This window comes from Podarcis tiliguerta (genome assembly GCF_965153285.1).
Source record: "Podarcis tiliguerta genome assembly, chromosome: 14".
NCBI lineage: Eukaryota > Metazoa > Chordata > Lepidosauria > Squamata > Lacertidae > Podarcis > Podarcis tiliguerta.
The window spans coordinates 53,367,081-53,394,803 of NC_139547.1; the positions used below are offsets into that span (position 1 = coordinate 53,367,081).

Here is a 27,723-nt window from a genome sequence, read left to right on the forward strand (position 1 = left end):
AGAAGGCCCTCTGCCTGGTTCCCTGTAACTTGGCTGCTCGCAGGGAGGGAACCGCCAGAAGGCCCTCGGCGCTGGACAAGGGCTCGAGACACAGCACGGCAGGGCAGGAGGTGCCAGAGGTCCATTTGGTTCTGGCTAGGGCTGCCTGACGTTCCCAGGTCCCCTGTTGCTGGGCTCTCTGTGTCCTTCCAGGACTGTGGTACAAAAGATGAAACTGCCTTTCCTCAAGCACTATAGTCCTGTTGCAAAACTGCCTCCCCATATCAGCTTTAAAAAACAACAACCCCAGAACCACTCAGGTCCTCGGAATGTTTAATTCCAAAGAGATTTTTATGCTCTTTTTCCTTTTTGCTATATTGTATTTATTTATTTCATGAATATCTTCCAAGGATCTCTAGGTGCTCTACGCGGTCCTCCTCCCCTCCACCATTTAATCCCCACCACAACCCTGTGAGGACGGCTAAGCTGAGAACCTCCTGGCCCCACGTCGGGGGATGGGAGGGGGGAAGTGGTGTCTTGGGGCGAGCAGGGGGAGATCAGGATCTACTGAGTGATTCGCGATAGATCTCCGATAGGTCTTTGTTTGTTTCATAACAATGATATACGGCTTGGTTGTAGAAAACAAAACCAGCGCTTTTTGTGGTCCCAAATTGCTTAACAAGAGCTTTCAAATGAAGGCTCTAGGAAGAAATGAAGGTTGTTTTTGGTGGGGAGGGGAGAACAAGGAATAGCTCTCTGCGCGTGAGAAAGAGGAGCTCGTTTCTGGGACTGAAAACGCACCCTCGGCCTCGGCACGTGTCTCCTGGTTGCCGTTCAAGGATTTCTCGACCCCTTTTTCTGAGTAGGAGGGAAAAGCCACGTTCAGTGGTACCTCAGGTTAAGTACTTAATTCGTTCCGGAGGTCCGTACTTAACCTGAAACTGTTCTTAACCTGAAGCACCAGTTTAGCTAATAGGGCCTCCTGCTGCTGCCGCTGCGCCGCCGGAGCACGATTTCTGTTCTCATCCTGAAGCAAAGTTCTTAACCTGAAGCACTATTTCTGGGTTAGCGGAGTGTGTAACCTGAAGCGTATGTAACCTGAGGTACCACTGTACTGCAGTTCTCTCCAGCTTGATCTAAAGCGGGAAAACATCTTTTCCTGCCCGGCTGAACTTAGCAATATGCGCTTTACGCATCAGCCTGACGCCACTTCGTCTCCTGCGTGGCCCTCACGCCACCGACTGGGGCGTCTCGAGAGTTTTTTTAGACGGATACCGTAAATCCCCTGCGTGTTTGATTTTGGGATGGGGACCTGCGAGGCCATGAAATGGGGGGTGGGGGGCGGTCGGATTTATATGCCGCCGGCCTCTCCCGCGTCGCGAAAAGACTCGGGGCATCCTCCCGGGTTCTTTGCTCGTCTGAACTTTGGCAGCGGCTGAAGTCCCGTGTCCTCTCCCCACTTGCCACGTGCCCCAGCAGAAGGCTCCCTCGGTCCAAGTGGGATAGCTTTAAACAAGGAGCCGAGAAATTCAGGGAGGAAGAGAGGGGCTAACGGTGGAGGCATAAAGGCTTCTGAAGAGCAGCCGCTGTTTGGAGCGGGAGGCGCTCTTCCGCTCGGATGCCGCTTGCGCGTTTCCTGCAAGAGGCACCTGGGTGTCCACCGTGAAAACAGGAGGCTGCACGGATCCAGCCGTTTCTTCAGCATAGACGGCTCTTCCCCCGTAGTACCGGCTCTTTCGACCGCCAAGGCGGGAGCTGAGCTCTGTCCGCCGTCGCCGAGGCCCCTCCTTGCGCCATTCGTGGGTTTGGCTGCTCCGCCGCGCAGCCGACCTCTCCGGCAGTCCCGGGGCGATAAGATAAGCGGGGGCGGGCCGAGGAGGGCAGCGCGGGCCGCTATAAAAGCGGCGGCCCCTGCAGGGCTCCCTGCTCCGCCACCTCCTGGGACTTACAGAGCAACTCGACCTCCTGCCTGCTGCCAACATGAAGCTGACTGCTGACGAGTGCAAGCTGATCAAGAGCTGCTGGGCCAAACTGGCCCCGGAGCACGAGGATATGGGCGCCGAAGCGCTGACCAGGTAGGCTCGACGGGGAGGAGAGAAGCCCAGCCTGGCTCCTCCCGCCCCGTCCCTTTTCCTGACGGCCCCCTTCCCTCCCCCCCCGCAGGCTTTTCCAGGTCTACATGCAGTCCAAGATCTACTTCCCGGACTACGACCTGTGCCCCGGCTCCAACGACATTCACCGCCAGGGCCAGAAGATCGTCAAGGCCCTCGACAGCGCCATCAAGAACATCGACAACATCCGCAGCTGCCTGTCCGACCTCAGCGACCTGCACGCCTACAACCTCCGCGTGGACCCCGTCAACTTCAAGGCAAGCGCGCCGAGGGGGCGGACGAGGGGCAGGAGGGGCGCGCCTTGGGTCTTCCCTCGACCCTCCCCCACCTGGCCGACCCCCCACCTGACCCCCCCCGTCTCTCTTTCTCTCCTTTGCAGTTTCTGACCAGGTGCCTCCACGTGACAATGGCTTCCAGCCTCCGCGGAGACTACAACGCCCTGGTCTACCTGGCCTTTGACAAGCTCCTCTGCCTGGTGGCCGAGGTGCTGACCGAGAAGTACAGATGAGCCCCCCGCTGCCCGCCCCCTCGCCTCGGAGCTGCCGTTTGCCCCCCGTCTCGGGCACTCCGCCTCCGCTGTGCCACTGAGCAATAAAATGCGTGAACCTCGCTCCGGCGTCCTTCGCTTTTCTGGCGTGGGGAGGGGGTCCCATGCGTGGGAGACGCGGGGAGGGGTCTCAGGGGGAGCAGATACGCTAAGGGGGCGAGAAAGCCTCAAGTGAGCATCGCAGGGAAGAGGGTGGGGGAGACCGAGAAGAGACAGCCGCCGCCGCCTCGGCAGTTCTCCCTTCCCCTTCCGAGGGAGCGCACGGCACAACCGCCTCCCCAACTCCCCCGTAGCCCCGTCCGTCCCGCAGGCACCTCCGAGAGGGGGGAAGGGGAGGGAAGACGGAGTCCAGTGCCCGCTGAGACCCCTTTCTCCCCACCGCCACCCCACCAAGTCCTCCGCTAAACCAACGCAGCGGAGCCCGGGCAGAAACTCGACGGAGAGGGCTGCGGTGCCTTCACCCTCAGAGGCAGCCTGACCCGGCGGGGAGAGGGCTCTCCCGGGGATCCCGTCGAGGAGCACCATCTGGGGAGGGCAGGAGAAGAGGAGGGCGGGGATGGGGCTGGCATGAAGGAGACCCTGGCTCATTGCTCTGCGGCTTCTACGGTTCTGATATTGGAGACTACAGAGGGTGAGGCTTGCCAACCCTCGGCCCTGTTTAAAAGAGCGAAGTCATCTATGCACATTTTCGGCTTTTTGCTGCCCTGAGGCACCTGGGAATAAGCATCCTTTTATGGGGGGGGGGGAGGATTATCGGATGCTTTCAGAGTGAACACAACGAAGTTATCGCGCGGGGAAGCGCCTGGCCGCTGCCTGTTAAAAGTTGTTTTTAAAAATACGAATAAAATAAGGAAAGAACTAAGAAAGGTCGCCGGGGCGACCGCCGCCTGCTCAAGCGGGGCCCCGAAGCCCACACCTGTCCCGGGGCGGAGGCCCCCGCCCTCCCTGCCGTGGGGCCAGGACTCCGCCCCCAAGTGGGGGAGGGAACGGCCAGCCGCCCTACAACACCCGCCCCCCCCGCCCCCGCTGGGCCCTTGACACGGAGCAGCATGACTCCTTCGGTGGGCAAGAGGGCCGCCCGTCCTTCCCGCCAGAGCTGCTCCAGACCACTCTGCACGTGCTCACGAGCACCCGCCCCACCGCCGTCTAGAAAAACTCTCCCTCTCCGAGGGGACGGCACTCTGCCCCTGCTCAGAGGCACTCCCGCCCTGGCTCCGCATGGGCCCGCCCGCACCAACGGCCCTCCCCTCCCCTGGGGCTGACGCTTGTGGGGCGGGGAGTTGCAGGGTGCGGGGTGCGCCTGTCTCCGGCTCTTGTGCTTTGACGGGACCAAGTTCTCACGTCCCAGGGACCCTCACACACGTGTCATCTTTAATGGCGTTATGCAGCGTCACGTTAGACACCCTCCTCTGGAGCTCAGGCGCAAAACACCGAAGGAGAGCAGCGCAGGGTGCCGAGCCGAGGGGACGCAAAATAACGATGATGATGATGATAATGATTATTTATTGATTTTATATACCGCCCTATACCCAGAGGTCTCAGGGCGGCTCACAGAAAAGATCAACATACAAACCACAATATATATAATCAAAATAAAAACAACCCAATAATACCCTCCCAAAATCAGAATGAATGTATGAAGTTTTTGTAATGTAATTTTCAGTGAGCCTATTGAGAAGATCCGTAAGAAAGCGGCTGTACCAAAAGGAATTATTGTGAAAATAATATATATTTAGGGGACACTGGGCTACTCCGCAAGCGGGTTGTGAGGACTATCCGGAGCAGGCATGGGCCCTCCCAGGCAGAGCACAGTTCACAGACTCTGGAGTGCCTGTTTGGGGGCCGAGAGGAATGTGGGGGGCAGCTGTAAGCCTCCCCTGGTCTTGCGCGGGGGGCGCCGCCGGCATCCCGGCAACGGGGACGGTGACGGGCGCCGCTGGACGGCCACGGGCCACGGCAAAGAGGCCAGCGAGCCTCACCCAGGCAGCCCCCTGGAGCCCCCTTGCCAGGGACCCGCAGAGTTGAGCGACTGGGGAGGGTGAGAGCCTGCTCCGCCGAACCCCCGAGGATGGCGTGAGGCGCGTCGAGGAACTGAGAGAGAAGGCAGCTGTCCTTGGGGGCGTCGGCGAGGAAAGACGAATGTCAGAACATCAGAAAAGCCAACAGTGGCCAACCAGATGCCCTTAGGAAACCAGCAGGCAGGATACGAGCCCAGGAGCGAGGGCAGAGACGAGCCTTCGTGGCTGGTGGCCCTCGATAGGCCCGCTCCTCCTCCTCCATGAATTGATACCATCTTTTTGTCAAGCCGCCCAAGCTGGTGCCCCTCGCCTGCCTCCTGTGGCAGCGAGTTCCATAGTTCAACTCTTGCGCAGCGTGAAGAATCTTTCTTTCTGTCCCGAATCTTCCAACATTCGGCTCCCGTTCGAGTTTCGTGAGAGAGGCAGGAAAAAACTTTCTCCAGCCCGTGCGTAATATTATAAACTTCCCCCATGTCTCATTTTATTCGCCTTTTCTATAAACCAAGCAGTCTGAAACACGCAACTTCCCCCCACAGGGCCGTCGCTCCAGCGCCTTGACCATTTTGTGGCCCTTTCCTGAACCTTGTCCAGCTCTACAAACAATATCCTGCGGTCGCCCCATAGAGTTGAATAATAGCATTATGATATGGGCAGCTTTATTGTCAATAATGATCCTTAGCGCGGAGGTTGCCTTTTCCACAGCTGCCGCGCGCAGAGGGCGCATCCTGGCCAGTCTCTGCCAGTTCAGACTCCATAAACATATGTGACAGCAAGACTTTTCGCCCCCGTGTATTGTAGACACTTGTCTACAATGAATTGTCTTTGTCATTTTACCGCCCATTCGCTCCGTTTGGAGAGGTCTTTCTGTAGAGATTCATAATCCCCCTTTGGTTACAATGACCCTGAACTGTTTAGCGCCTCCAGGAAACGTGGCCACTTCGCCGCTCATCTATAACTCTAGGGTCGTTTAGAAAGCACAGGTCCCGATCCTTGGGGGGACTCCACTTTCTACATCCCTCCATTGGCGGCCGGATCCATTTCTCCCTGCTTCCTGAAACTTAGCCAACTCCTGATCCGGAAGAGGCCCTCTCTGCTCTTAGAATCATGGAAGTGATTCAACCCCCTGAGATGCGGGAACCGCAGCGAAAGCGGCTCCTCTTATTCCTTCACTGCTAAGCTTACTCGAGAGTAGTTGGTGAGGTACTTGGTCGAAAGGCTCTTGAAAGCGAGCAGACGCTTTGAGAGCGGGGCCCTCAGGGCAACCCGGGGCGCGCCTGTTACTCGTTTGCAGAGTCAGGCAGGTAGCCGTGTTGGTCTGACGCAGTACCTCTACAAACGAAATATTTTTTTAAAAAAATAATAATCCAGTAGCACCTTAGAGACCAAGTAAGTTTTTCTAGGTATAAGCTTTCATGTGCATGCACACTTCTTAGTATCTGAAGAAGTGTGCATGCACACGAAAGCTTTTTTAATTTTTTTATTTCGTTTGCAGAGGTGCACTGCCCCTCCCCGTGGACGCTCAGTTTAGCCACGGAGAGACCTTAGGATAGAGGAGGTCGGGGGATCGGGGCCGGCCCCAGGCCGCTGCGTAGCTTCGCGACTGAGCCCGGCTGCTTTGAAGCGGCTCCTCCATGTCGCAAAGACGCAGCCGCGTTAGCCTCGCCAGCCTCCGCACGCCGGGGATGCGGCGGGACAGGAGCGGCGCTCCCGGGCTTGCCTGGAGCCCAGCCAGCTGATGGGGGTAGTTGGCGCCCCCTCCCTGTAACAGACTGCGGGCGTGGCCCTTATCCCTCCCCTCCAGGAGGTGCCCAGAGGCGGCGCTGATGGGCGGAGAGCCCCAGGCGGGGCGGGGCGCCCCCGATAAAAAGGCCGCGCGCGCTCCGACGGCACCCGAGACTTTGAGCTGCCAAGATGGTGTTGACCGACGACGACAAGAGCCACGTGAAGCACGTTTGGAGCGTGGTCCAGCCCCACGCCGCGGACATCGGCGCCGACGCCATCACCAGGTAAGTCCGCCCCGTCGGGCAGGGACCCTCTCCCGGGGACGAGGCCGCGGGCCCGGCGGGAGTCGGACCCTCGTCTTCCGGCTCCTCTCCTGCTCCTCTTCCCGCAGGATGTTCAAGGCGCACCCCACCACTAAGACCTACTTCCCGCACTTCGACTTGAGCCACGGCCCCGCCGACGCCTGGGAGCACGGCAAGAAGGTCGCGGCGGCCATCGGCGATGCCGTGGCGCACATCGACGACATCGCCTGCGCCCTCGACAAGCTCAGCGACCTGCACGCCCACAAGCTGCGCGTGGACCCCGTCAACTTCGCGGTGAGTCTCTCTCGCTCCCCGTCGGGGCTCCGGGGCGGGCGGGATCCCTGCTTCGCTCCGTCCGGGGCCCCGTCTAACGCCCCCCCTCCGCCTCTCCCGCAGCTGCTGAACCACTGCTTCCTGGTGGCCATCGCCGCCCGCCACCCGCAGCTCCTCAAGGCCAGCACCCTCGTCTCCATGGACAAGTTCCTGAGCCGCGTCGGTGTCGTGCTGACCAGCAAGTACCGCTAGGCCCCATGAAGCCTAAGCCCGCCGCAGAGGAGCCGCCTCGACGCCGCCCCGCGACCCCCAAAGCCCACAATAAACCTGCTCTTGACTCTCCCTGATCTCTCGCGTCTTCTTGGGCTGACCTGGGGGCGGGCGGGAGCAAGGGCGAGGGGGACCCCGGGGGCCTGGACGGCTCTGGCGAGGGAGACCCCGTTCCGCGGGATAGTCCCTAACTTGGCGCTCCTTGAACCCGGGGCACTTGGAGCAGGTGGGGGCCCTGAAAGAGCGCAGGCACGCGTGGCCTTTGCCCGACGGGGGCGCAGAGTCAGCCCCAGAAGGGCTCCGTCTCCTTGGGGGTCTTCCTTCCAGTTCCCTTCGGGGGACTTGTGGGGTGGGGCTCCCCAGGCCTTTGCGCCCCTGGCTGGACTGACTGGGATGAAGCAGAGGAACTATTCGGAAGGGCCGGTCTCGGCGTGGGGTTGTGCTCGCAGAAGGGCTCCGCCCGGCTCCGTCCAGCCCGAAAGCCCCGCGAGCCACAGCTGCCAGCCCGTGTAGGCAATACGGCCCGGGTTGGATGCAATAGAAGGCAGCTTCCTATGATCCTGCGCTCGAGGGCAGAGGCAGCCCCCTCCCCACAGCCAAGCCCACTTCAAGGCCGGGGGGGGGGAGTGCTAGGGATCCCCTCCACACCCGCACTGAGAGGGCGCGGGAAGAGGCCCGCAAGCAGGAACCCTGCCTGGGAGGGGGCGACTCGGGCTCTGAAACCACCAGGAGTTCCTGAGATCTCGAGAAACCACCAGAGCATTGGGGAAGGGCGCATGGCAGGGGGGGGGGCGCCCTCTCTCCCTCCCTCCCCTATCTGCTCACAGCAATCGGAGGAGCCACGCACAAAGCGGCGCAGGTGGGCTGTGTGGGGCAGATCTATCCCAACGCCAGGAGGCCCTTTGCAATAGCGCCGCCGCCCAGAGGCACGGCAAAAGCCGTCCGGGATGCAAGCGGAGAGCCAGAGTTTGCATCCCTGCGTCTTGGGAGACAAGGGAGGAGTGCACTTTTGGGGGTCAAGTCAAACCGTTGGAAGGTTGCAGCGCCTGCTGTGGCTGCAGAGGCCGATATGGGAGAGACAGGTCGTGTTTTGCTGCAGTTGGGGGCCGGGGCACCTGAAGATGTCCGGCTGTGCTGCTGCCGACGCACCAAGGCAATTCTCTCTGGGCTCCCGGCGGAGGTTATTCCTCCTCTGCTCGTTGCTTTGGATGCAGACTTGTCTACCTGTCTCTGGGGAACCAGAGACCCTCTAAGAAATACCCACAGCCCCGGCAGAGAGAGGGGGCAGCTTCCCGCTCCCCTCCCCTTCCCCGCTGCTGCTCTCTGAGATGATGCTCTAAGAAGCTAAGCGGAGCCCGCTGGATCAGGCCAAATGCCCATCTGGCTCCGCATCCTGTCATCACAGGGGCTGCCCAGACAAGCTCCTTCCTCAGCGTCCCACGTCCCGCTCGGCCAGGAGGCGGCTCCCGGGCTGGCTAGTCAGGAAGGCAAACTTTACGCACCTTTGCGGCAGAACCGAGTTGGCTCTGGGCCCCAAGGGGTTAACCCCATGTGGGGCCTGGGGCAGCCGCTGGATTCCCTGCGCGCAGGCGCCCCCTGCTGCTCCTGGGTGGGAATGGCAGGAAGGGCAGCCCTTTGGGAAGTGAGGCCTTGGTCTGGTGCCCCCCATCAGCTGCAGAGTCCTCAGGCTAGCGGGGCAGTTACCTAAAAATACCGCAATGAAGTGGAAAGGCCCCTTTACTGCTGCCTAAGCATCTTGTCTCCACCCCTGGACTGCTGGGCCAAAGCCTTTGGGCAAAGGAGGGCTGTGGGGTTCCCTAGAGGCTTCCTGCCAGCGTGGAGGGCAGGTGGTGGCTGCATGGGGTGCTGTGGGGGGCGGGTTAAGGGGCTGGCAGCAAGGCTGGGGGGGGGGGGCTACTGCTGCCTGAGCCAGCGGAACTCCAGGGCAGGGCGGGGTGTGTGTGTGTGTGTATCGTGTGGCCATTCGCCTGTGTGAGTTGTGGGGCTCCGGAGATTCTTCAGAGAAGGCTGCTCTGAGCTGCACAAGGGCAATGGCAAGGAATGGCTCTGGCCTGCTCTCCTGCCCCAGACCAGTCCAAGGGAAAGACTGCAGCTGGGAAGCTGCCTGGCGTTCAGTCAGGCCTACGGGGGGAAGGAAGCTGGGAACTTCTGCATGCCAAGCAGCTTCTCTGTTGCAGAGCTGTGGCTGCTGACTGGCAGGCACGTGGGCAGCCACCCAAGCACCCACAGCAGAGCTCAGGCCTGGGCCGCCTCACCCTTTCATGCCAAAGCTGCCCTGGGATGCCAGCCAGTCACCCCCCACCATCCTGCCTTCTCTCGCCTGCTTCTGCAGGGCATCTTCCTGGACTCTCCCCATCCTGCCAGCTTCTTCTGACCTTTGCCTTGGCCCAAGGAGTCTCAAAGGAAGGTGGGAGGCTGCCAGGGGACAGGCCAGACTGGCTCATTACTGCCTTGACGGACCAATGGGTCTCCAGGTTGCTAGGCAGGGGGGTCTCTCTGCCAGCAGCGCCTGGCAATTCCTTCTGCATGCAAGGCAGGTGCTCAACTCCTGAGCTACATCCCTGCTCCCTTGCTTGACCCCTTGCTATGGCCTTAGCCACGCTTCTGCACCTGCGGAGAAGTGGCCCCAATCCTGCAAGGAACTCGTGGCACCACAGAATTGACCAGGCACCCAGGACAGAGGTCCAGAAAGTAAATGCTGCCCTCTTTATTCCATCAATACAAATGTAAGAAGGGGAGGGGGGAAGAGAGCGGGGAGCAGGGTACCCGGGGGTGCCCCTCCTTTCTTAGGGCGGAAGGGGGCGACTGTAGGCGGCTTCTACTTCTGCAAAGACAGCGTCAAAGAACTTTTCCCAAGAGAGCCTCATGTCGTTGGTGAACTCATCTGCCAGGAGTTCTTGGAAGACGCAGAGAATGGTCTGGAACAGAAGCTGGGCAAGGAGGGCACCATTCAGGGGGCAGCTTGGGATGCATTCCCAGTGACCCCCAAGGCTCTAACCACTAGGCTCCCTTTCCAGAAGCCCCTGCTTGAGCGCCCCATGGACTCCCTGCCTGGCTCAGCCTGCAGGAGACAGCCCCAGGAGAGCCATTAAGCCTGAAGGGGGGAGAGGGCAGCGGAGGAAGCCTGTGGCTGCTCTTGTGGCAAAGGGCAGTGCTGAGGAAGCCCAGCTGGGCTCCCCGTCTGGTCCCTGAGGCCATTTCCCCCCATGCCATGCCCACCTGCCCCACACCTGATGCCACCTGTGCTGGCAGGTGTGGCCAGGGAAGAACACGGTGGCAAAGGGATGCTTGCACGCTTCGTGGGGCCTCCTTGCAGGGGAAGCTGGCTGGCAGCTCCAGTCAGCTGGGGTGGCTGCTCCAGGGAGTTCCCCGTCTGGAAGGTCCTGTCTGGAGCCCCCTGGTGCCTTCAGTGAGACCTGCTTGGTTTGGCTTCAGAGTAACCCTGAGCCAGACAGGCTCTGCAGTGAGCCCCACTGATGCGGCCCCCTGACCTCAAGGCAATGCCAGGACAGTGGCAGGATACGGTAGCCTGCGGGGGATGCCAGGATCAGACCCGGGTTCCCCCCTGTGGGATGTCTCATCAATGATGCAGTCAAGTGCAACATGGTAGACAGCCAGGGGAATGTGGCTCCAGACGGGGAGGACTTCCTGTCATACCTGCTCTGGAGCGTCCTCCCCCTGTGTGTGACCAGGTAGATGGGCGTGACCTTAGCAGACCCTACAAAAGGGCTAGCCATGCAGGCGTCTTCCTCTTTGGCTCATCCTTACAGAGGACGGAAGCCACAAGGTGGAAAGTCTGAGGCCCAGCTCAGACTTCTTTTCTCTACAAATGTAACTGTAACCGAAAGATAGAGCCTGCCTTCAGAATTCTACAGTGAACTGAATGTAAGTAAACTTTACCCTTACTTTTAAACAAGACTGTTGTGTTGTTGTTATTATTTTAAGAGGGAAATAAAAGGGGAAACTTACCAGCAACAATCCAGACTGGCTTGTATAACTTAAATGATTCTAACGAATCCATCAACTTGGGAATGTGCTTGCTCACTAGTGTGAGTGAGGAGGGATCATGTTTAATCAATATATCCTCTCCTACTTTCCCCGACATTCCCACACCCCCTATCCCCCCCTCCTGTTGGAAGGATCCCAGCTGCTCCGAGGGCAAGCTGCCAGCCCAGCGGCTCCTGTGTCCTCCCCACTTGCTCGCCCCCCCCCCATACCTGGAACATCCCTGACGGCACTTGGTGGACGTTCTTGTGGTTATCCACCAGGCGCTCCAGCAGCCGGCAGCCCTGCTTCCGGTTGTCCAGGTTTTCAACCAGCTGGTTGAGAGCGACCATGACCTTCCGGCCGTGGGAGCCCACCTCAGGGTCCTTCAGCAGGTCGCCCTCCGTCGGGATGTTCTTGAAGTACTGCTTGCTGTCAGGGTAGTCTGTGAAGAACCTGCGTGCGGAACAGCGAAGGTTCGCTTTGAGTGCAGAGCTCAGATTGTGTACTGAGTATCGCTGCAAAAGGCTGTGTGGGGAGCAGCATTTGACCACCTTCTTTACCCCCCCCCCCACTTCTCTGGGCTGGCTGAGGAGGACAGCCTGGCCTCCAGGTCTGCAGAGTCTGCTTTGCTCAGGAGCTCTGTTCTCGGAAGGGTCTGCTGCCAGCTGCTCCCTCCCTGACGCCCCACTTGATCCCCTGTGGATTTGGTTTGCACAGATGGTGCACTCACTCAACTCTGTCTGGTGGGTGGCAGTGATGCCCAGTGGCCTCTTTATTTCACTGGTCAAGAGGCCCCTCGACCACAGAAATCTCTGCTTCCAAACCTTGACAAAACAGCATTCACAGAAGTCTGATCTTGCTTGCCTTGCCCTGTTCCTCTGCCACTTAATTCCAGAAAGGAATTTGCTGATGGCTTTCAACCACACACCCACCTGGGACCTCCAGAAAGCAGAAGAGGCCTGGGGAGCTGAAGCACGTCTTCTACAGCAGAAATTCTGTCCCCGCGGGACCCCCAGCCCCCCCTGGCTCCCCCAACAATGGTCTCCTGCTTCCCTCCAAGAGCTGCTCACCTGGAAGCCGCCCTTCCCCAGTGGCATATTCCAGGTTTCTGAAGAGGAGCCCAGCATCAAAGAGGCCTCTCAGCCCTCCCCACAGCTGCTAGTGGGGGCTCCTCCCTGAAGAGAGGTGGAGAAACTGCCTGCTGTCCCTTTCTCTGCTCCTGGGAGACAACGGCACCCGTGACTTCCCCTGTCTTCTGTCTTGTTGTCTCTGATGTACACCCAAGTAACACCCAAAGGACCCTCAGCGAGTGGAAGAGGAGGAGGAGGAGGAGAGGACGGTGCCCTCCATCTCCTAACTCTTTCTAAAAGCCATTCTGATCTGGCTCCAGGAGGTGCTCAGGTCTCCTAAATTGGTGAGGGAGTGAAGCAAAGGGCCACAGCAGGTTGAGGCCCATTGCCTTCTGCATGGACTGTGAAAGAGGTATGACAAAGGCCAGGCTGGTATACAGAACAAATTCAAACCTATGTATGCTGGAGGTGCAAACAGGGGGAGGGAACAATGTGGTGGGGCTGTGAAAAAACTAAGAACTTTTGGGATATTGTATATGAGGAACTAAAAAAAAATCTTTAGACAAACATTTGCGAAAAAACCGGAAGCCTTTCCTCCGGGCATTCTGACAACTGATATTCCAGTTGACAAGAGGAGGTTTTTCTTACATGCAACGACAGCAGCAAGAATATTGAATGCCAAAAACTGGAAGGGAGATAAAATTCCAATGAAGGAAGAACGGCAAATCAAATTATGTGAACAGTTAGAACTAGAAAAGATGACAGAGGCAATCGGCAACCAAACAAACCAAAAGTTCAAAACTGAATGGGAGTGTTTCAGAGTATATTTAGGGGGGGGGGGAATTGTTCCCAAACAAAATCCTTAACATGCCTTGGTTAACTTTTGCAAATTAGATAACAGAAAGATAATGTACGTCATATAAGAGCAATGAGTTAAAAAGAAAGAATTAAGGGCCCGCCGGGAGGTGGAGGGAAGTCATTTTTGAAGTATGAATGTAGAAGTGTTACTTGACGTTGAAGTATTATTATTTTTCTTTATGTATGTCAGGCACCCCCAAACTTGGCCCTCCAGATGTTTTGGGACTACAACTCCCATCATCCCTAGCTAACAGGACCAGTGGTCAGGGATGATGGGAATTGTAGTCCCAAAACATCTGGAGGGCTGAGTTTGGGGATGCCTGATGTATGTTAATGTTTTTTGAGTAATGAATGGAAATAACGGTACTAATAAGCAAATTTAATAAAGGATATATCTATATACATATAGAAAAGAGAAAGGCCAGGCTGGGAGAAATCGCCCCAGGCCAGGAGACCACAGCACCAGACCTGATGATAATGAGCCTGCCATTCGCTTCCGCGTCGTCAAAAGCCTTTAGCCAGCAAGTTTGAATGTGCAGCTGCTGTAGCTCTGTCAGAGGCACCATGGGCTCCAGAATGGGCAGCCTGGGGAGGGGACAAGGAGGAGGCAGGTGAGCTGGGCCTCAGGACCTTGGATTCACCCACAGACCAAAAGGGACCTTTCTGCCTGAGAGCCCAGGCTTGGAGGCCAGCCAGCAGCAGCCCCTGGGACCCTGGTTCCTTCTGCAACTCCAGGTGGGCCTTGGTGGTGCTGGTGGAGGACCTTCATGGCAAGGAGGGCAGCGGGATTATGTGCCTAAGATTCTCCCGCTTTTTCCATCCTACTTTCATCCAGAGTTTGTGCAGAGCAGTAGAAATATTATTGATACGCCAAACCTACATCAAGGCACAGTCACTGAGAGCCCCGACTCCTTTTGAATTATTATTGTTGGGATTGGCTACAAAGGCAGAACAGGGTTGGGAGTCTTTAAAGTATGCTAATCCTAGTGGATATGGGTACAGCAGATGGCTTAAGGCAGATGTGGGAAGCTGACTGGCAGATGACTATCAACAAAGAGGTGTGGACCTCAATGTGCAGGAGGGATTTTCCTTTTAAATCAGCCTTGGCCTCAACAAGAAAATGGCCTTGTACACTTACACAGCCCTTACTCGCTCCTCCTACTCGCCTGGAGGAGACCGAGAGGAGATATTAGAGACATCTTCAAGTACCTGAAGGCCTGTCACATGGAAGAGGAAACTTGTTTTCTCCTGCTCTGGAGGGCAGGACTTGAACCCATGGCTTCGAGTTACAAGGAAGGAGATTCTGACTCAACATCAGGAAGACCTGACAGTAAGAGCTGTACCTTTCAATTCTAATTCTATGGCCAAACTGCTGGAGTATCTCAGGTTCTAACCAAACCAAGTAGTGGATGTGCAGGAAAGTGGCTCAGTTCTGGGAGGAAGCATTTGTCCAAATACAGTGGTACCTCGGGTTACAGACGCTTCAGGTTACAGACCCAGAAATAGTACCTCGGGTTAAGACCTTTGCCTCAGGGCGAGAACAGAAATCGTGTTCCGGTGGAACGGCAGCAGCAGGAGGCCCCATTAGCTAAAGTGGTGCTTCAGGTTAAGAAGAGTTTCAGGTTAAGAACAGACCTCCGGAACAAATTAAGTACTTAGCCCGAGGTACCACTGTAAAAGCAACTACCAGACAAATGCCTCTAAATGTCTGGAGCTGGCTCTCTGCAATCTTTTTACAGGAGGGAATATTAACTTACAGCTTAACCCTTTAGTAAATCTTTTTCCAGCAGCCAGGCTCATAAGAACAAGATACGGGAAGAACTTCACAGAGGTTTCTCTGACAAATTGGTTCAACTAAGTATGGCAAACTGAACTTGGGGGCGTATAAAGCAATAAAATAAAATTGCCACAAGGCTCGAGGCACAAAGATTCTCTGGCAGCTGATTGGCTCAGCTTTATTATACACCTGGCTAAAGATAAACTCCCTTCACATTACAAAATTTTTTGGTTCCCTTAAACAGTTTTTTTGCCTGCTATACAAACAGAAGTTTTTTGATAAGAACTTACTATTGGTTGTTACTCTGCATGTGCTGTCTAAACCCCAGCTTCAGGGTTGGGCCGAGATATTTAATGATTTATCTGTATGACGTCTTTATATGTTGAAATAATTCAATAGAAATTAGTTAAAAAGCGGGGACTTTTAAAAAGAACTCTCTCTCACACACACAATCTGCACGGTTGCTCTGTAGAATTTGCTCCCACAAGATGTATTAATGGCCAGCAGCTTGGACAGCTTTAAAAGAGGGATGGGGAAATTAATGGAAGATTGCCATTGCAGCTAGCGGCCATTGATTATGTTCCACAACTGGAGCACATTTGTCTCTGAATTCATTGTTGGCGAGAGCAGTTTCGCACTCGGGTCCTGCTGCCGGACTTCCCTTTTGAGACATCTGGCTGGCCACTGTGAGAACCGGAGGCTGGACTATGATGGCCTTATATTTGTGCTTCCAGATTCATGGCACTTAGGAGGGCATTGTGAAAACTTAAAATTGTGTTACAAGCTGTATTGTCCTCATCTATGGCACGGCCAAGACCAAGTTCTTTTTATTCCACTTCCCAGGATGTAGTAGTGCATACGGTTCTGGTTACCTAAAAAATATGTTAAGAGCTGGAAAAAGCACAGGACAGGGCAATGGGGGTGATCAGTTGCTGGAGGAGCAAGTTCCTCAAAAGGAAAGGGAACAACTTGATTGCCATCAGGCTGAGACAGCTCAACAGGAACCACTGCTACAGTCACAGAGGCCAGGGGTGGGGAGCGGGTGTGACTAAAAATTGGGTTTTGCTGGACAGGTTGGTTCAACAAGCGATTCTTTTCTCTCTCTTTCCCTGCCAGCAAATGGTTCACAAACAGCAGCCTCTGACTGGCCGTGGTTCCAGGAGGGAGAGTTTAGAAGGAGAGGATCTGAAGAGAGACAGGGAGGTGTGGTTGGAATTGAGGGTGGAGAGGTTGGGAGACAGGTAGGGAGACAGGTGAGGAGACAGGTGGAGGTAAAAAGAGGGAAAGGGAGAAAGAAAAAGAAAAAAAGAACTTCCTCTCTGAGCGTATTGTGAAGGATAGAGTGTGGTGTCCTGTAGGAGGAATAGACCAGGATTTTACTGGGAGGCAGAGGTTGAGGCAGGAGAAGTAGGAGCTGGAAAGGAACAGCCTCCTTGGGACTCAACCCAGTCCGGAGGGGAGAGATTCTTCTGAGGAAAAGAAGGAACTCCCAGACCCAGTGAAAGGAGAGAGCCCTTGGGTCTATTACTTAAAGTACTTCGGGAGCTGGATTGTTAAAGGGGGTGGTAACTGAAAGGAAGTATTACCTTATGAAGCAGGCATGGCCAGACTCGGCCCTCCAGATGTTTTGGGACTACAATTCCCATCACCCCTGACCACTGGTCCTGTTAGCTAGGGAGGATGGGAGTTGTAGTCCCAAAACATCTGGAGGGCCGAGTTTGGCCATGCCTTTTATAAAGGAACCAACTTATAATGCAACCCAAAACAACTGAGGACGAGTTAAAGTAAAATAGCATTGTATTCCTAAAGTAACCTAAGTTTTTTGCACTTGTGTTATATACGATCTTGCCTAAAATACTGTATTTTTTGCTCTATAAGACGCACCACAAGAGCACAAGACACACATAGTTTTTGGAGGAGGAAAACAAGAAAAAAATATTCTGAATCTCAGAAGCTTCTGGGATAGCTGCGCAGCCTGCATTCGCTCCATAAGACGCACACACATTTCCCCTTACTTTTTAGGAGGGAAAAAGTGAGTCTTATAGAACAAAAAATATGGTAAATCTTTATTGTTTATTTAAAGAAAACTCGCCTGAGACTCCAACTTACTAGTTATCCCCTCACAACGGTCCCCCACAGGATAATCTTGGTTGGAATTTTGAGAGAAAAAAACCTTCAGGTGAAGGGTTGTTCAGTGAGGTGGGGGCAAATTATCTGAGTGAGACCGGGCCCAAGGGCTTGAGAGGGGAAAGTAGCTTGCTGCCTTTGGGCTATTGTTGGCAACTGCCTTGAACATCACTCGTCATGGGCTTGACTTCCTAATAAAGTAGACCTGCTGTAGGTATTTCTGTTAGATCAGGGTCCTCTTGTATGATGCTTGTTACCCATGTGGATTTTAATGAATAGCACAAAAGCTTATGAGTCACGGGGTGGGTGGGGGATGCTGTGGATTTTAAAAATAGTACATTCGTAGGGTTTAGCTTATTTTTTGGTTGCTAACTTGTTAATATTGCTTCATAGATTATAAATGTCTACTTGGTGATCTGTTAATCACATGACCTATGCTGCATTTATGATGTTTAGCTTATTTTTTAGTTGCTGGTTTGATAATGGTGCTTTCATAGATTACAATTATGTTACGGACGATTTTCCATTTCCATTCCATTGCTGTACTTCTGTTATTGTTATGTATTGTTTGGGTAGAAAATGGCACCCAGTTGGCAACTTTAGAGTCTGTTTAGAAGAAAGGCAAGTGACATGGACGTGTTCCCCCCTCTCTTCTGTAATAAATAAGAACTTGGGGCTACTCAATAAAACTGATTAGCAGAAAATTCAGAAGAGAGGCAAGTTCTTCTTTAGGGAAGTTCTTCCCAGTTTAGGGAAGTTTTTAATGACTGATGTTTTAATGTATTTTTTTCTTTTGCTGGAAGCTGCCCAGAGTGGTTGGGGAAACCCAGCTACATGGGCAGGGTATAATATACTCATCATCATCATCATCATCATCATCATCATCATCATTATTATTACTATTATTACTTCTTTACACAATGTGCCATTGGTGAGCTCTATCTGCAGGGGCTCCCTTGGCTTAAAAGGCGATGAGTCAAATCCCCGGAGAAGCGCTCTCCGCAGCGCCAGGCAGGCGTCTCAGTGGAGCCTCCCTGCTCGGGCGCAGTCCACCTGCTGGGCTCCCTCCCTTCCCTACCCCACTCACTCGGGGTGCGCCCTGGATCCGGAGCAGCCGGGGGAAGCCATGCCTCTGCGGGGCCCCGGCCTCGCTCGCCCACCACCGAACTTTCGACCGGCAACGGCCGCGGGGGGCGGTTGGGGGGCGCCTCGCGAGGCGCGCCGGGGAGACGCTGCCGCTCGCCATCGGGGTGGGGGGTGCAAAGACCCCCGGGGCTCCGGTGGGGGGCGAGGAGCCGGGGGAGGCCCCTTCGGACCCACTGTGGCGGGGGGCTGCCCCCCAAGGGCCAGGGCGAGGCCGGAGCCGCGCGCAAGAGGCGCGGAGCTCCCCGTCCCTGGGCGGTGCAGCGGGGCCGGCGGCTCGTGCCCGTGTCCGGCAGGAGGGCGGGGCGCAGCCAGCAGCATCGGCCGAGGCGCGCGCCCGCCACCGCCTCCCTCCCCCCCTCGGGTGTCCCCGTGACGTCAGCGCCCCGCCAGTGCCGGCCCGGGGCCTCGGCGGACGATGGCGACGCAGGAGGAAGGAGCTCCGGGCTGAGGCGCGCCCGCTACTGCTGCCGGCTTTCCCTGCCCCGGGGCCGCCGCGGCTGCCATGGCGCCCGGCCCGCTGGCGCTGGTGCTGCTGGTGGTCCTGGCCCGCGCCGCCCCCTCGCCCCCGCCGCCGCCCGCCAAGGAGGCGCGGAGCAGCAACGGCGGAGGCGGAGGTCCAGACGGTAAGTAACGGACGGAGACAGAGCCACTTCCCGGAGCCGCACTGCGGAGGAGCGGGACGGAGTGGCACTCTGCGCACGCCTAGAGGACCGCGGCTCCGACGCCTTCTGCCCGGCGGGTTGGGGATGTGACCCGACAGCCCTGAAGAGAGAGAGGGGCCGCCCCCCCCAGCTTTGGATGCGCGCTGGAGTTGGAGCCCGAGGAGGGGCGCAAGGAGGCGGGACGGAGGCGCAGGTGGCCTTGAGTGACCTCGGGGAGAGACCCGCGGGCCGCCCCGTCTTCAGTCTTCCAGCGTTTGCCGTGAACCCCGGCCCCAGAGAGAAGGCGCTTGCGGGGTCCCCGGCAGTCACTTGGCAAAAGGGCCCCCTCCCGCCCAGCCCCCGTTCCTCGGTCTGCCTGGGGGGCCGCCGTGTTTTCGCCTCCCACTTGGGGAAACGGAAGGTTCGCCCGGTTCTCGCTTGGGGCGGGGGCGGTGCCGCGATGGAAAAGCGCCGCTGCCAGGCTGGGGCGGCGCCCGGGTCACGGAGTCCTTGCTTCGCCCGGGGAGGCCGATGGCGCAACGCCCGCTTCCCAGTTACCCGCCGGGCAGCCTTTGCCTTTCCAGCGAATGGCGCGGGCGGCGGGGCGGGACGTCGGTTGAGCATCACTTGCGCGCGTGGAAAAGCGGCGGCGGGGGGGGGGGGTCTCTCTCCTCGCCGGAGGAGCGTCGGGTGGCTGGACCGGTCAGGCAGGCTCCCTCCCTCCCTCCGGCCCGGCGGCCAGCCGGCTTGTCCGCATTCTCTCGCCTGTGCGCCTTGACTCGGCGCCCACTGCTTCCTCTACCTTGGGGGCGCCCCCTCCGCGCCCCTGTGAGAACCAGACCCCCCCCCCGCGGATTCCTTTCCTTTTAGGGTCGGTCAGCTGAACCTCCACTTCTTGCCCATCTTAGACTTGATCTTGGTGTGTGAGGGGCTGAGCTCCTGGCTGCCTCTGTGCTGAGTGTGGGGTGCAGGGGGTTGGCATGGCACATCCCCCCATCAGATGTCAAAGCAATAAACAACTACCTGACATTCAGAAGACATCTGAAGGCAGCACTGTTCAGGGAAGTTTTTAATGTGTGACATTTTAGTGTGTTTTTGGTCTCTGTGGAAGCCGCCCAGAGTGGTTGGAGTAACCCAGCCAGATGGGCGGGGTACAAATAATAAATTTATTATTATTATTATTATTATTATTATTATTATTATTATTATTATTCTGCCCCTTCCCCATCCCTGCCCATCGCACCTTTGTTTGTCAGTCACTGCGCTGTGCACTCAGCAAACAGGCAGGTGCCTGGCACCCTGGTCCCCGCAGGCCAATCCCCTGGGCTTGCCGGCTCAGCCCTTTCAGGAAATGCCAGTCCCTGTGGCAGGCGGTGTGCCAAAGTCCACAGCTCTCTCTTGGCAGAGCTGCCTCCCCATGACCTCCTCCTCTCCTGACCTCCCCTTGACCTTGCTGCAAGGCTGGACAAGCCCTTCCTGGTCTCCAGTGGGAAGGGGCAGGCAGAAGCCCAGCTTCTATTGCCTGGAGACCAAAGAGGATCCTGTGGCTCTGGACAAGCCCCCTGGGAGCTCCTTGTGGGAAGCTAGAGACATTGGGGGGGCACTGCCTGCCCCTTCATGGTGCTGCACTTGGCAGAGACTGGGGGAGGGGGGCTGGCTGCTGATCCCCCTGTGGTGAGAAGCACCACCGGCCCAAGGCTGGCTGGACCTGAATTCTTTCCCCTGCCCATTTCCTGACGCCCTGCCCCCTACTCCCCCCGCAGACCGGTCCTTTGTGGCGGAGTATTTCGTCCAGGGTGCCCAGAAGCTCTCCTTCTACAGCTGGTATGCCAACGCCCGGCTCTTCCGCTTCCGCGTGCCAGAGGATACCGTCCAGCTGCGCTGGCTCCTTCAGGCGTCCCAGGGAAGGGGTCCAGACTGCGGCAGCACAAACGTCACCGTGTGCGTACCTAGCCCACCCCTTCTCCCTGGGAGCTCAGCCTGCCGGCTTCCTCCTGGAAAGAGGGTGGCCGCCTCCCCTCCTTCTGCCCCGCTGACCCCTGTGTCTCCTGCTGCCTTCCAGCCACTTCCGCCACGGTGCCCCTCCTGTCATCAACCCCCTGGGCACGCAGTTCCCGGCCAACACAAGCGTCCGCCTCGCCTACAATCTGACCACGACTCTGGCCACGCTGGTGCAGAACACCACCTTCGTCAACGTCACAGGACCTGCCGCAGGCGACTGGTTCATGGTGGCCCACCTGCCCAAGGCCGCAGGGAGGATTGAGGTGAAGGTGAGAGCAGGCCGCCTCCTTGGCTGGAGTCTGTGGTGGGAGGGGGGGGCGGACAGGGGAGGATCCTGCGGCTGCTGCATTGGGACTTGGCTGCGCCCGACCTGGCAGCTTCTGGAGGATCTTCTGCTGTGCCCAAGGAATGTCCTCTTGTGCCAAGCGCGGCCTCCTCCTGCCAGCCACGGTGGTCCAGGAGGCTGACAGGGATGCGTCCCTCCTCCCTCCCTGCAGGGCATCTCAACGCCATGCACCTACAGCTTCCAGCCGGACATGTTTGTGCTGCGCGTCATCGACTCGCTGATTCTTGAGCCCGACACTCCTGTGCAGCAGACCATTGCCCAGCCCACCAGGCCCCTTCATGCCAAGTGAGTTAAAACAGGAGAGAGGGTGGGCCCGGTGAGTGCCCCCCATCTCCCTGGGCACCAAGGCCTGCCATGTGCTGGCCAGCTGGAGTCAGCTGCTCCTCCCTCTCTTCCCCCCTGCAGGATCTTTGTCCCCGGCTACAGTGCGGCGCTGCACTTTGAGCTGGGCGGCTGCAAGGTGAACACTTCAAGCCCCTGCGCCCTCCGTGTCACACTGGGCTCTGCCACGCTGCCTTTGCGCTCCCAGAAGGTGCTCAACTGCTCCGGGGACTGCAGCGGCGTCCTTGCTTCACCGCCGTGGGAGAAGTGGCTGCCCATCACGGTGGAAAGCCTCAGCGGCCCTGGGACCAGCGTCTCCTTTCAGCTGAAGGCCTCCTTCACAGGTGTGTGCCAGCTGCGAGAGGGGAGGGGCAAGGGCGGGGTGCCAAGCTGTGTCAGCTTGCCAGTTCCCGAGTCTCTGCTGCAGATGCCCTAGCTGTGGGTCAGGGGGTGGGTTGCCCTGCCTTGCAGCCTTCTCGTCCTGAGGCCCTCACTGACCTTGCGCCGTGTCCTTTGCAGTGTGCAAGCCTGACAGGGCCAGCTCCTTCCTCAGCTTCTATCACAGCCTGAACCGGAGCCAGGAGGCACCTTTGCCGGGAGGAAGCCCCAACGCCACCCTGCTCACGGGAGCCGGGGCAGCGCACAACCCCCTTGACCAAAGCAGCCGCTGCCTGCGCAACCAGCCTGTCATCCGCGAAGACCTGGACGTGGTGTCTCTGCATTTTCGTGTCCTTGGAGACGTTGGTGTGCCTGTGCAGGCCGAGCCCCCGGCTTTGCTCCTCTTCAACCTGAACTCAGGCATGGACAGCGGGGGGACCCTGGTGCTGAATCTGGCCCTTAACCAGGTAAGAGGGTTGACCTGGCACTGCCCCCCTTGGGGCACTGAAGCCGGACTGCTAGGGGAGAGGCGCCAACTGAGTCTCTTTCCTGCTTTGTCCTTGCAGACCGGCTGGAGCCTTGGGAACGCCTCGGTGTGGGCTTGCTTGAGTGCCAGCTCCCCCGTGCTCTCTGTGAATGCCACGAGGGGCTGCCACACAGGTATGGTTCTCTGCTTGTTGCACCCGAGCCCTGGGAGGGCACTGAAACTGGCAGGCTGGGCGCTGGTTGCTGACGGAGTGTGGGCACTAACGGAAGGCCTGTCTCTCTTCCCTGCCCCACAGCTTTCTCCCAAGGCTATCCGCTGAACGTATCCACCTCTTCTCCAGACGCTACACTCATCATCCCGTACCCAGAAACGGCCAACTGGTTCCTGTCCCTGCAGCTCCTCTGCCCGGAGGGTGTGGGGTGAGTCCTGTCACTCTGGTGCTGCCAGCCGTACGGCCAGGGCTGGGCCTTTGCTGCAGTAGCGGTGGCAGCAAGGCCTCTGGGGCCAGGGTTCCTGAGCACCTCTCAGGCAGGGGTTTCTGCCACCTGGTCCTCACCTTGCCTTGGGCCTCTCTGCCTTTGCGTGTTGGTGCCAGGAGGGCTCAGCGTCCTTGGTGGTCCATGGGCTCTGTCTCTCTCTCTCTGCAGGGAATGTGACAAAGCCAAAGCCCAGGTGTCCGTGGTGACCTTGCTCAGCCCCTGCTTCGATAACTGCGGGACGTATGGGCAGTGCAGCCTCCTGGGCCGCAGTTACCCTTATGCCGGGTGCAGCTGCAAAGCGGGTAAGAGCTTCTCTGGAATGCCTGGGGCCGAGGCCACCAGGGCCTGTCCCGCCGCTACCCTCCCTTCCTCCCCTTTGGCTTCCTTCCCTGGGCAGGGCTAGCCATAAGCAGCACCTGTTCTCATGCCTCACATGCCCCAAGCCCAGAGTGAAAAGGCCACGGTGTGGTATCCTGCCCCTTAGAAAGTGAGCCTAGCTGCAGGGGGCCCATCCTGGGGGATGCTGTGCAAGGTGGCAGCCTTAAGGATGGGCGCTCCACTTCCCACCTGGCGCGATGGGCTTTGTTCTTTTGATGTGATGCTGCCAACAGGTAACCCTGCCTCCCCTTCCTCCCCTGGCAGGCTGGAGTGGCTGGAGCTGCACGGAAGACACCAAGGCCCAGCCCGTCGGCACGCAGATCCTGGCCACGCTCCTGCTGACGCTCAGCAATCTCTTCTTCGTGCCGGCGATTGCTGTTGCACTTTACCACTACCACCTGGTGGAAGCCTCCGTTTACGCCTTCAACATGTTCTTCTCCACCGTAGGTCCAGGCTTCCCCCTCAGCGGGGTGGGTGCTGAGCGGGATCCCAGCCACCCGTTGGGGTGGGGCAAGGCCCAAGCAGGCCCTTCTCTGGGGGGCACGGCAGGCAGGCAAGCCAGCCCAACCATCCACTTTCTCTGCCTGCCTCTTTCTGGCAGTGGGGCGGCTGGGGAAAAGCGGAGGGCTCCTTGATCCTGGTTCGGTGCCCCTTGCACTGCCTGTGGCATCCTCAGGCTGCTGTTGAGGTTGTGTGCCCAGTGGGGCCCTGGCGCCTCCAGACTTTGGGCTCAGGTGGCAAAGAGCTGCACAGTGGGAGTGGCGCCTTCTGACTGGCACCTTCTCTCCCCTCTGTGGCTGCAGTTCTACCATGCCTGTGACCAGCCCGGCGTTGCAGTGATGTGCATCATGGATTACGACACGCTGCAGTTCTGCGACTTCTTTGGCTCTGTGGTCTCCATCTGGGTGACCGTCCTGTGCATGGCTCGACTGGAGAAGACCTTGAAATATGTACGTAGGGGGCAAGCCAGCAAGCGGGGTACTGCATGGGAGGGGGCTGTTGTTTGCAGCAAGCCCCTCTAAAGCCAGGGCAGGCCCAGTCCTGAGCTCACACCTTGAAGGTCACCAGCACGACTTCCCCTGGGGCAGGAGGCTCTGAATAATAAACCAAACGGATGCAAGAAAATGAACGCTGTGCATTTGCCCTGTGTATCTTGCGGGTTTCCCATCCTGGTGTTGCCAGGTGGACTGAGAGCCAGAGTTGGGCCAGAGAGGCGGACAGGCAGGCTTCCAGTCTTCCTGGGCCTCCGCTGCAGTTTCTCACTGAAAAGCAAAGGTGTCAGTGGGCGTTAGAAAAGGTAAAGATGCCAGCAGTACGGCCAAATGTCCCAAAGGCGGCAGGGGCTGCATGACGACTTGAGGCCCCATTTGGCCAGAAGGCAGAATGCAGAGTTCAGAAACGAACTATCTCAGCAGGGCTTTGTGGCTGGGAGCTCCTGTCTTTGCCCTTGGCATCTTGAAGTGATGCCAGAAGGTGAGCTGGAGAGGCCCGGGATGCCTCCTTCCTCATCCACCAGCCACAGACTCCCAAGGAGGTTCCAAGAGCAGCTCTGACTTCTCCTCTCTTCCCTTGCAGGTCCTCTGTGTGCTGGGGACCCTGTTCATCGCCATGTCGCTGCAGCTGGACCGCCGAGGGGTTTGGAACATGATGGGGCCCTGCCTCGTTGCCCTCCTCATCATGATTGCAGCTTGGGTAGGTGGCTCCTGCTCTCACCCCTTACGGATCAAGACTTGAGCATCTCCTGGCTCAGGGTGCAGCTCTTAGCAGTGGGCTGGGCAGAACCTGCAGCAGGTATTTTACCTTTAAGGTGTAGGCTTCCCCTGCCCTTAACTTCCTCACCCATCATGCGCTTTTGGAGTGTAGCCAGCTGAAGAAAGACCCAGCTGACTTCTTCTCCCAGAGCCTTGGGGTGGGGGGTGCATCTGGTCTCAGGGGATGGGCAGAGCCCACATCTAGAGACCCTCTGCCCCACCCGGGATGGCCCGTCACCCCTGCCTTCCTCCTGCAGGTTCACCGTGGTGTGACCCGGCGCGACTGCTACCCGCCCTCCTGGAAGCGCTGGGCTTTCTTCCTCTGCCCTGGGATCACCCTGGCTGTGGTGGCCATTGTGGTGTATGCCTTCATTCAGACCAAAGAGAACTACTTTTACACGCACAGCATCTGGCACATCCTGGTGGCCTCCAGCGTGGCCTTCCTCCTCCCACCCGGAGACAAGCTCCAGAATCCGTGGGACTGGTCCCGCAAGCTGCTCTGCCGCTACCAGATTTGCAAGAATGACCGCGAGGAGCTCTATGCGGTGACGTGACAAACTGAGAGGGGGTGGACTCTTGTGAGGCTCTGGCCCCAAGTGCCTCCCTCTGCGCTTCGGGGTCGGCTTACCAGCCGCTTCCTGGGCCCACTTGGGCATGCAGGGAGAAGGCCATCCATCCTGCAGGCCGGGTGAAGAACAGGGAGCTGCGAGGGTCCACAAGACAGACGGCTCACTAGTCTTCACCCTAACCTGAGAGGTCGCCCACTCATGAAGCAGGTCTCTCCTCCGGTGTAAACAGCAGGGCTTTCTGGAGCCTTCCGGTGCATCGCCACAGCCTGCTTTTATTGAATCTGCGTGGCTGGGAACCGGGAACCAGGCAGTTCTGCAATCCTGGGAGTGGGGGTGGAGTGACAACTAGAGTCAAGGGTTCCTTGTGGGGCTTGTAGTGTGGTGGGCGATAACAAGACAGGAGGCTGGTGTGCAGCTCTTGGCACCCTCACTCCTCTTAATGTGGGAAGAAGAAACAGGGCTGCTCAAACCCGGGAGGGGCGTGTGAATGATAATAGTGCAAGGGACACCCCTGGGCTGGGCGGGGAGGAGAGGCGTCCTTGCTGGCCGTGGTTGGAGAAACCATGTATCGCTCAGGGAGGTGCCAGGTTTATGTGTCCTGAACTAAAAAGCTGAGCTGGAGCAGCCCAGTTCTGTTCCTCTGCCTGTGGGTGCCAAGCGAGCTCTGCCACTCGTTGCCAGGCCTGAGACTGACTTGGTCACGTGATACTGCTGAATGAAAACCTCATGGCCCTGTTGCCATTCAGCGATGTGCATCCACCAGCCAGGTTGTTCAAGATTCTTCAACTGCTGGTGGGCTTTGGACTTGGGTGCAAGCAGGGAGATCCTGTTCTTGCATCTTTCTCTCTGCCACTTTGGGGCTGTTCCCCCTGTTTTGGGGGAGGCACAATGAATGTAAAAGCCCTCAGCCAAATGACTGAGCTCTTTGCAGTCCCAGAGCTCTTAGTCCTCGTGGCCAGGTAAGAGCCCAGCACTGTTTGCTCACCTGTCTTCTGGCTCTCGCAGCTGGCACTGCTGGGCCAGGATAAGACCATGACAAACCCTTTTGCAAATGCAGACACAGGTGGAAGAGCCAGGGACTCCAGAGAGTTCTTTTAGCGCAATAACACACACTCCTGTTTTAAGGTCCTTAATTTGGGGTGTTTATTTTTTTTATTCCCCTCAGTCACTGCAGGGCATGGAAGGGACACTAATCTTAAATGGGGAATTGGTTATTTCGTTGATTACCTCAGGAAGAACTTCAGCAACTGCAGTTCAGAAAGTTCTGTTAGTACCTTGTTAACTTTATGTTATACTTTGCCTTTTTGGAGCTGTTGATTTAATTGATTTAAGCTGTCATTTCGTTCAATTAAAAGTTATGCACACTGTGCTCCTTTGCCTTTGGTGCTTATTTCTAGCAATCTAATTAGAAGTGCAGGGATTGTGTCTGACAACCCTTTGAGCAGAAGCAGGAGGCACCCCCCCCCCACCCCACAGCAGACTGGGCAGCCTCCATTTTGGGACTCTTACCTCCACCTTGGACCTTGGAAAAGCTGCCTTCTGCTGGGTGGGGTGATCGCTGGCCAGCCACACAAAGTTTGCTTGGCGATGAGGGGGCTTCTTGCTTCCCTTCTCTGTGTGCCCCTCACTACACAGGAGGTCCGGAGGGTGGCAACACGATAACGGGGCCTTTTCTGCAGGGCCTGCCTGCTTTAGGATGCTCTCCTTGGGGAGCCTCGCATGGCACCTTTTATTACATATATTTAGGCGCCAGGTGAAAATGTTCTTCAGCCAGGCATTTGACAATTTATGGCTTTCTAAGGTGTGTGTGGGGATTGTCTTTCCCCCTTCCCTTTCCCCATTATTATATTATGCATTTTGTGTTTTATGCTGTAACCTGTCCTGTGGTCTTTTGATGAAGGGCAGTGTATGGTTGGTTGGGTCCATCTGTCTCTGGGGACAATGGAGCAATGCGCCCTTGGGGGTGAAGGCAAACTCTTGGAAGGTTGCAGTGCCTGCTGTGCCTGTAGAGACTGATACAGGAGAGACATGTTTTATTAAGCAGGGGCAGATGAAGACATCTGGTTAAGCTGCACCATGGTGTTTCTTCTCTCTGTACTCCTCTCAGCGGTTATTCCTCCTCTGGTCACTGCTATGGATGCACAATCCGACTGACTGTCTCCAG

At 57.3% G+C, this 27,723-nt stretch overlaps 5 protein-coding genes across 6 annotated transcripts in view; 3 read left to right on the forward strand and 2 right to left on the reverse strand.

Annotated features, from left to right (window-relative positions):
• The window catches only part of NPRL3 (NPR3 like, GATOR1 complex subunit), a 30,224-nt gene extending 22,788 nt beyond the window's left edge, over positions 1-7,436 (reverse strand). The window contains exon 1 of the mRNA XM_083413915.1: positions 7,414-7,436. The gene's annotated coding sequence lies outside the window, so the exon portion shown is untranslated. The remainder of the gene's footprint in view (positions 1-7,413) is intronic.
• Positions 1,509-2,700, forward strand: LOC310664311 (hemoglobin subunit alpha-D-like). The gene is made up of 3 exons (XM_083413257.1): positions 1,509-2,054; positions 2,143-2,347; positions 2,470-2,700. Exons 1-3 carry the CDS (start codon positions 1,960-1,962, stop codon positions 2,596-2,598), a joined length of 429 nt encoding a protein of 142 aa, XP_083269383.1. The 5' UTR covers positions 1,509-1,959; the 3' UTR covers positions 2,599-2,700.
• LOC310664618 (hemoglobin subunit alpha-A-like) lies at positions 6,175-7,299 on the forward strand. Its single transcript, XM_083413919.1, has 3 exons — positions 6,175-6,661; positions 6,769-6,973; positions 7,076-7,299. Exons 1-3 carry the CDS (start codon positions 6,567-6,569, stop codon positions 7,202-7,204), a joined length of 429 nt encoding a protein of 142 aa, XP_083270045.1. The 5' UTR covers positions 6,175-6,566; the 3' UTR covers positions 7,205-7,299.
• Positions 7,437-9,926: 2,490 nt separating the features above from the next.
• Positions 9,927-18,293, reverse strand: LOC310664617 (cytoglobin-1-like). Of its 2 annotated transcripts, none has more exons than XM_083413917.1 (4): positions 18,150-18,293; positions 13,627-13,743; positions 11,461-11,683; positions 9,927-10,173 (listed from the first exon to the last, which is right to left on the reverse strand). In XM_083413917.1, exons 1-4 carry the CDS (start codon positions 18,188-18,190, stop codon positions 10,030-10,032), a joined length of 525 nt encoding a protein of 174 aa, XP_083270043.1. In that variant the 5' UTR covers positions 18,191-18,293; the 3' UTR covers positions 9,927-10,029. The 2 variants fall into 2 exon arrangements, with proteins under 2 accessions (XP_083270043.1, XP_083270044.1); XM_083413918.1 differs by lacking the exon at positions 18,150-18,293 and adding an exon at positions 17,972-18,069.
• A 263-nt stretch (positions 18,294-18,556) lies between these two features.
• PGAP6 (post-GPI attachment to proteins 6) lies at positions 18,557-26,928 on the forward strand. The gene is made up of 13 exons (XM_083413912.1): positions 18,557-18,831; positions 20,613-20,790; positions 20,912-21,119; positions 21,348-21,481; positions 21,602-21,861; positions 22,037-22,362; positions 22,462-22,555; positions 22,678-22,801; positions 23,030-23,163; positions 23,504-23,682; positions 24,043-24,189; positions 24,815-24,931; positions 25,248-26,928. Exons 1-13 carry the CDS (start codon positions 18,711-18,713, stop codon positions 25,542-25,544), a joined length of 2,319 nt encoding a protein of 772 aa, XP_083270038.1. The 5' UTR covers positions 18,557-18,710; the 3' UTR covers positions 25,545-26,928.
• The last annotated feature ends 795 nt before the right edge of the window (positions 26,929-27,723 follow it).

What these genes read in the sequence shown, in the direction of transcription:
- LOC310664618 (XM_083413919.1), top strand. Translation starts at nt 6,567, where the DNA reads ATGGTGTTGACCGACGACGACAAGAGCCACGTGAAGCACGTTTGGAGC. An exon ending in GGCGCCGACGCCATCACCAG is followed by an intron (nt 6,662 to 6,768) that starts GTAAGTCCGCCC and finishes CTCTTCCCGCAG; the next exon opens with GATGTTCAAGGCGCACCCCA. An exon ending in TGGACCCCGTCAACTTCGCG is followed by an intron (nt 6,974 to 7,075) that starts GTGAGTCTCTCT and finishes CCTCTCCCGCAG; the next exon opens with CTGCTGAACCACTGCTTCCT.
- PGAP6 (XM_083413912.1), top strand. Translation starts at nt 18,711, where the DNA reads ATGGCGCCCGGCCCGCTGGCGCTGGTGCTGCTGGTGGTCCTGGCCCGC. An exon ending in CTCTGCCCGGAGGGTGTGGG is followed by an intron (nt 22,802 to 23,029) that starts GTGAGTCCTGTC and finishes CTCTCTCTGCAG; the next exon opens with GGAATGTGACAAAGCCAAAG. An exon ending in CGGGTGCAGCTGCAAAGCGG is followed by an intron (nt 23,164 to 23,503) that starts GTAAGAGCTTCT and finishes CTCCCCTGGCAG; the next exon opens with GCTGGAGTGGCTGGAGCTGC.
- LOC310664311 (XM_083413257.1), top strand. Translation starts at nt 1,960, where the DNA reads ATGAAGCTGACTGCTGACGAGTGCAAGCTGATCAAGAGCTGCTGGGCC. An exon ending in GGCGCCGAAGCGCTGACCAG is followed by an intron (nt 2,055 to 2,142) that starts GTAGGCTCGACG and finishes CCCCCCCCGCAG; the next exon opens with GCTTTTCCAGGTCTACATGC. An exon ending in TGGACCCCGTCAACTTCAAG is followed by an intron (nt 2,348 to 2,469) that starts GCAAGCGCGCCG and finishes TCTCCTTTGCAG; the next exon opens with TTTCTGACCAGGTGCCTCCA.
- LOC310664617 (XM_083413917.1), bottom strand. Translation starts at nt 18,190, where the DNA reads ATGGCTTCCCCCGGCTGCTCCGGATCCAGGGCGCACCCCGA. An exon ending in GGCAGGCTCATTATCATCAG is followed by an intron (nt 11,684 to 13,626) that starts GTCTGGTGCTGT and finishes TTCCGCACGCAG; the next exon opens with GTTCTTCACAGACTACCCTG. An exon ending in TGCCGTCAGGGATGTTCCAG is followed by an intron (nt 10,174 to 11,460) that starts GTATGGGGGGGG and finishes CTCCTTGCCCAG; the next exon opens with CTTCTGTTCCAGACCATTCT.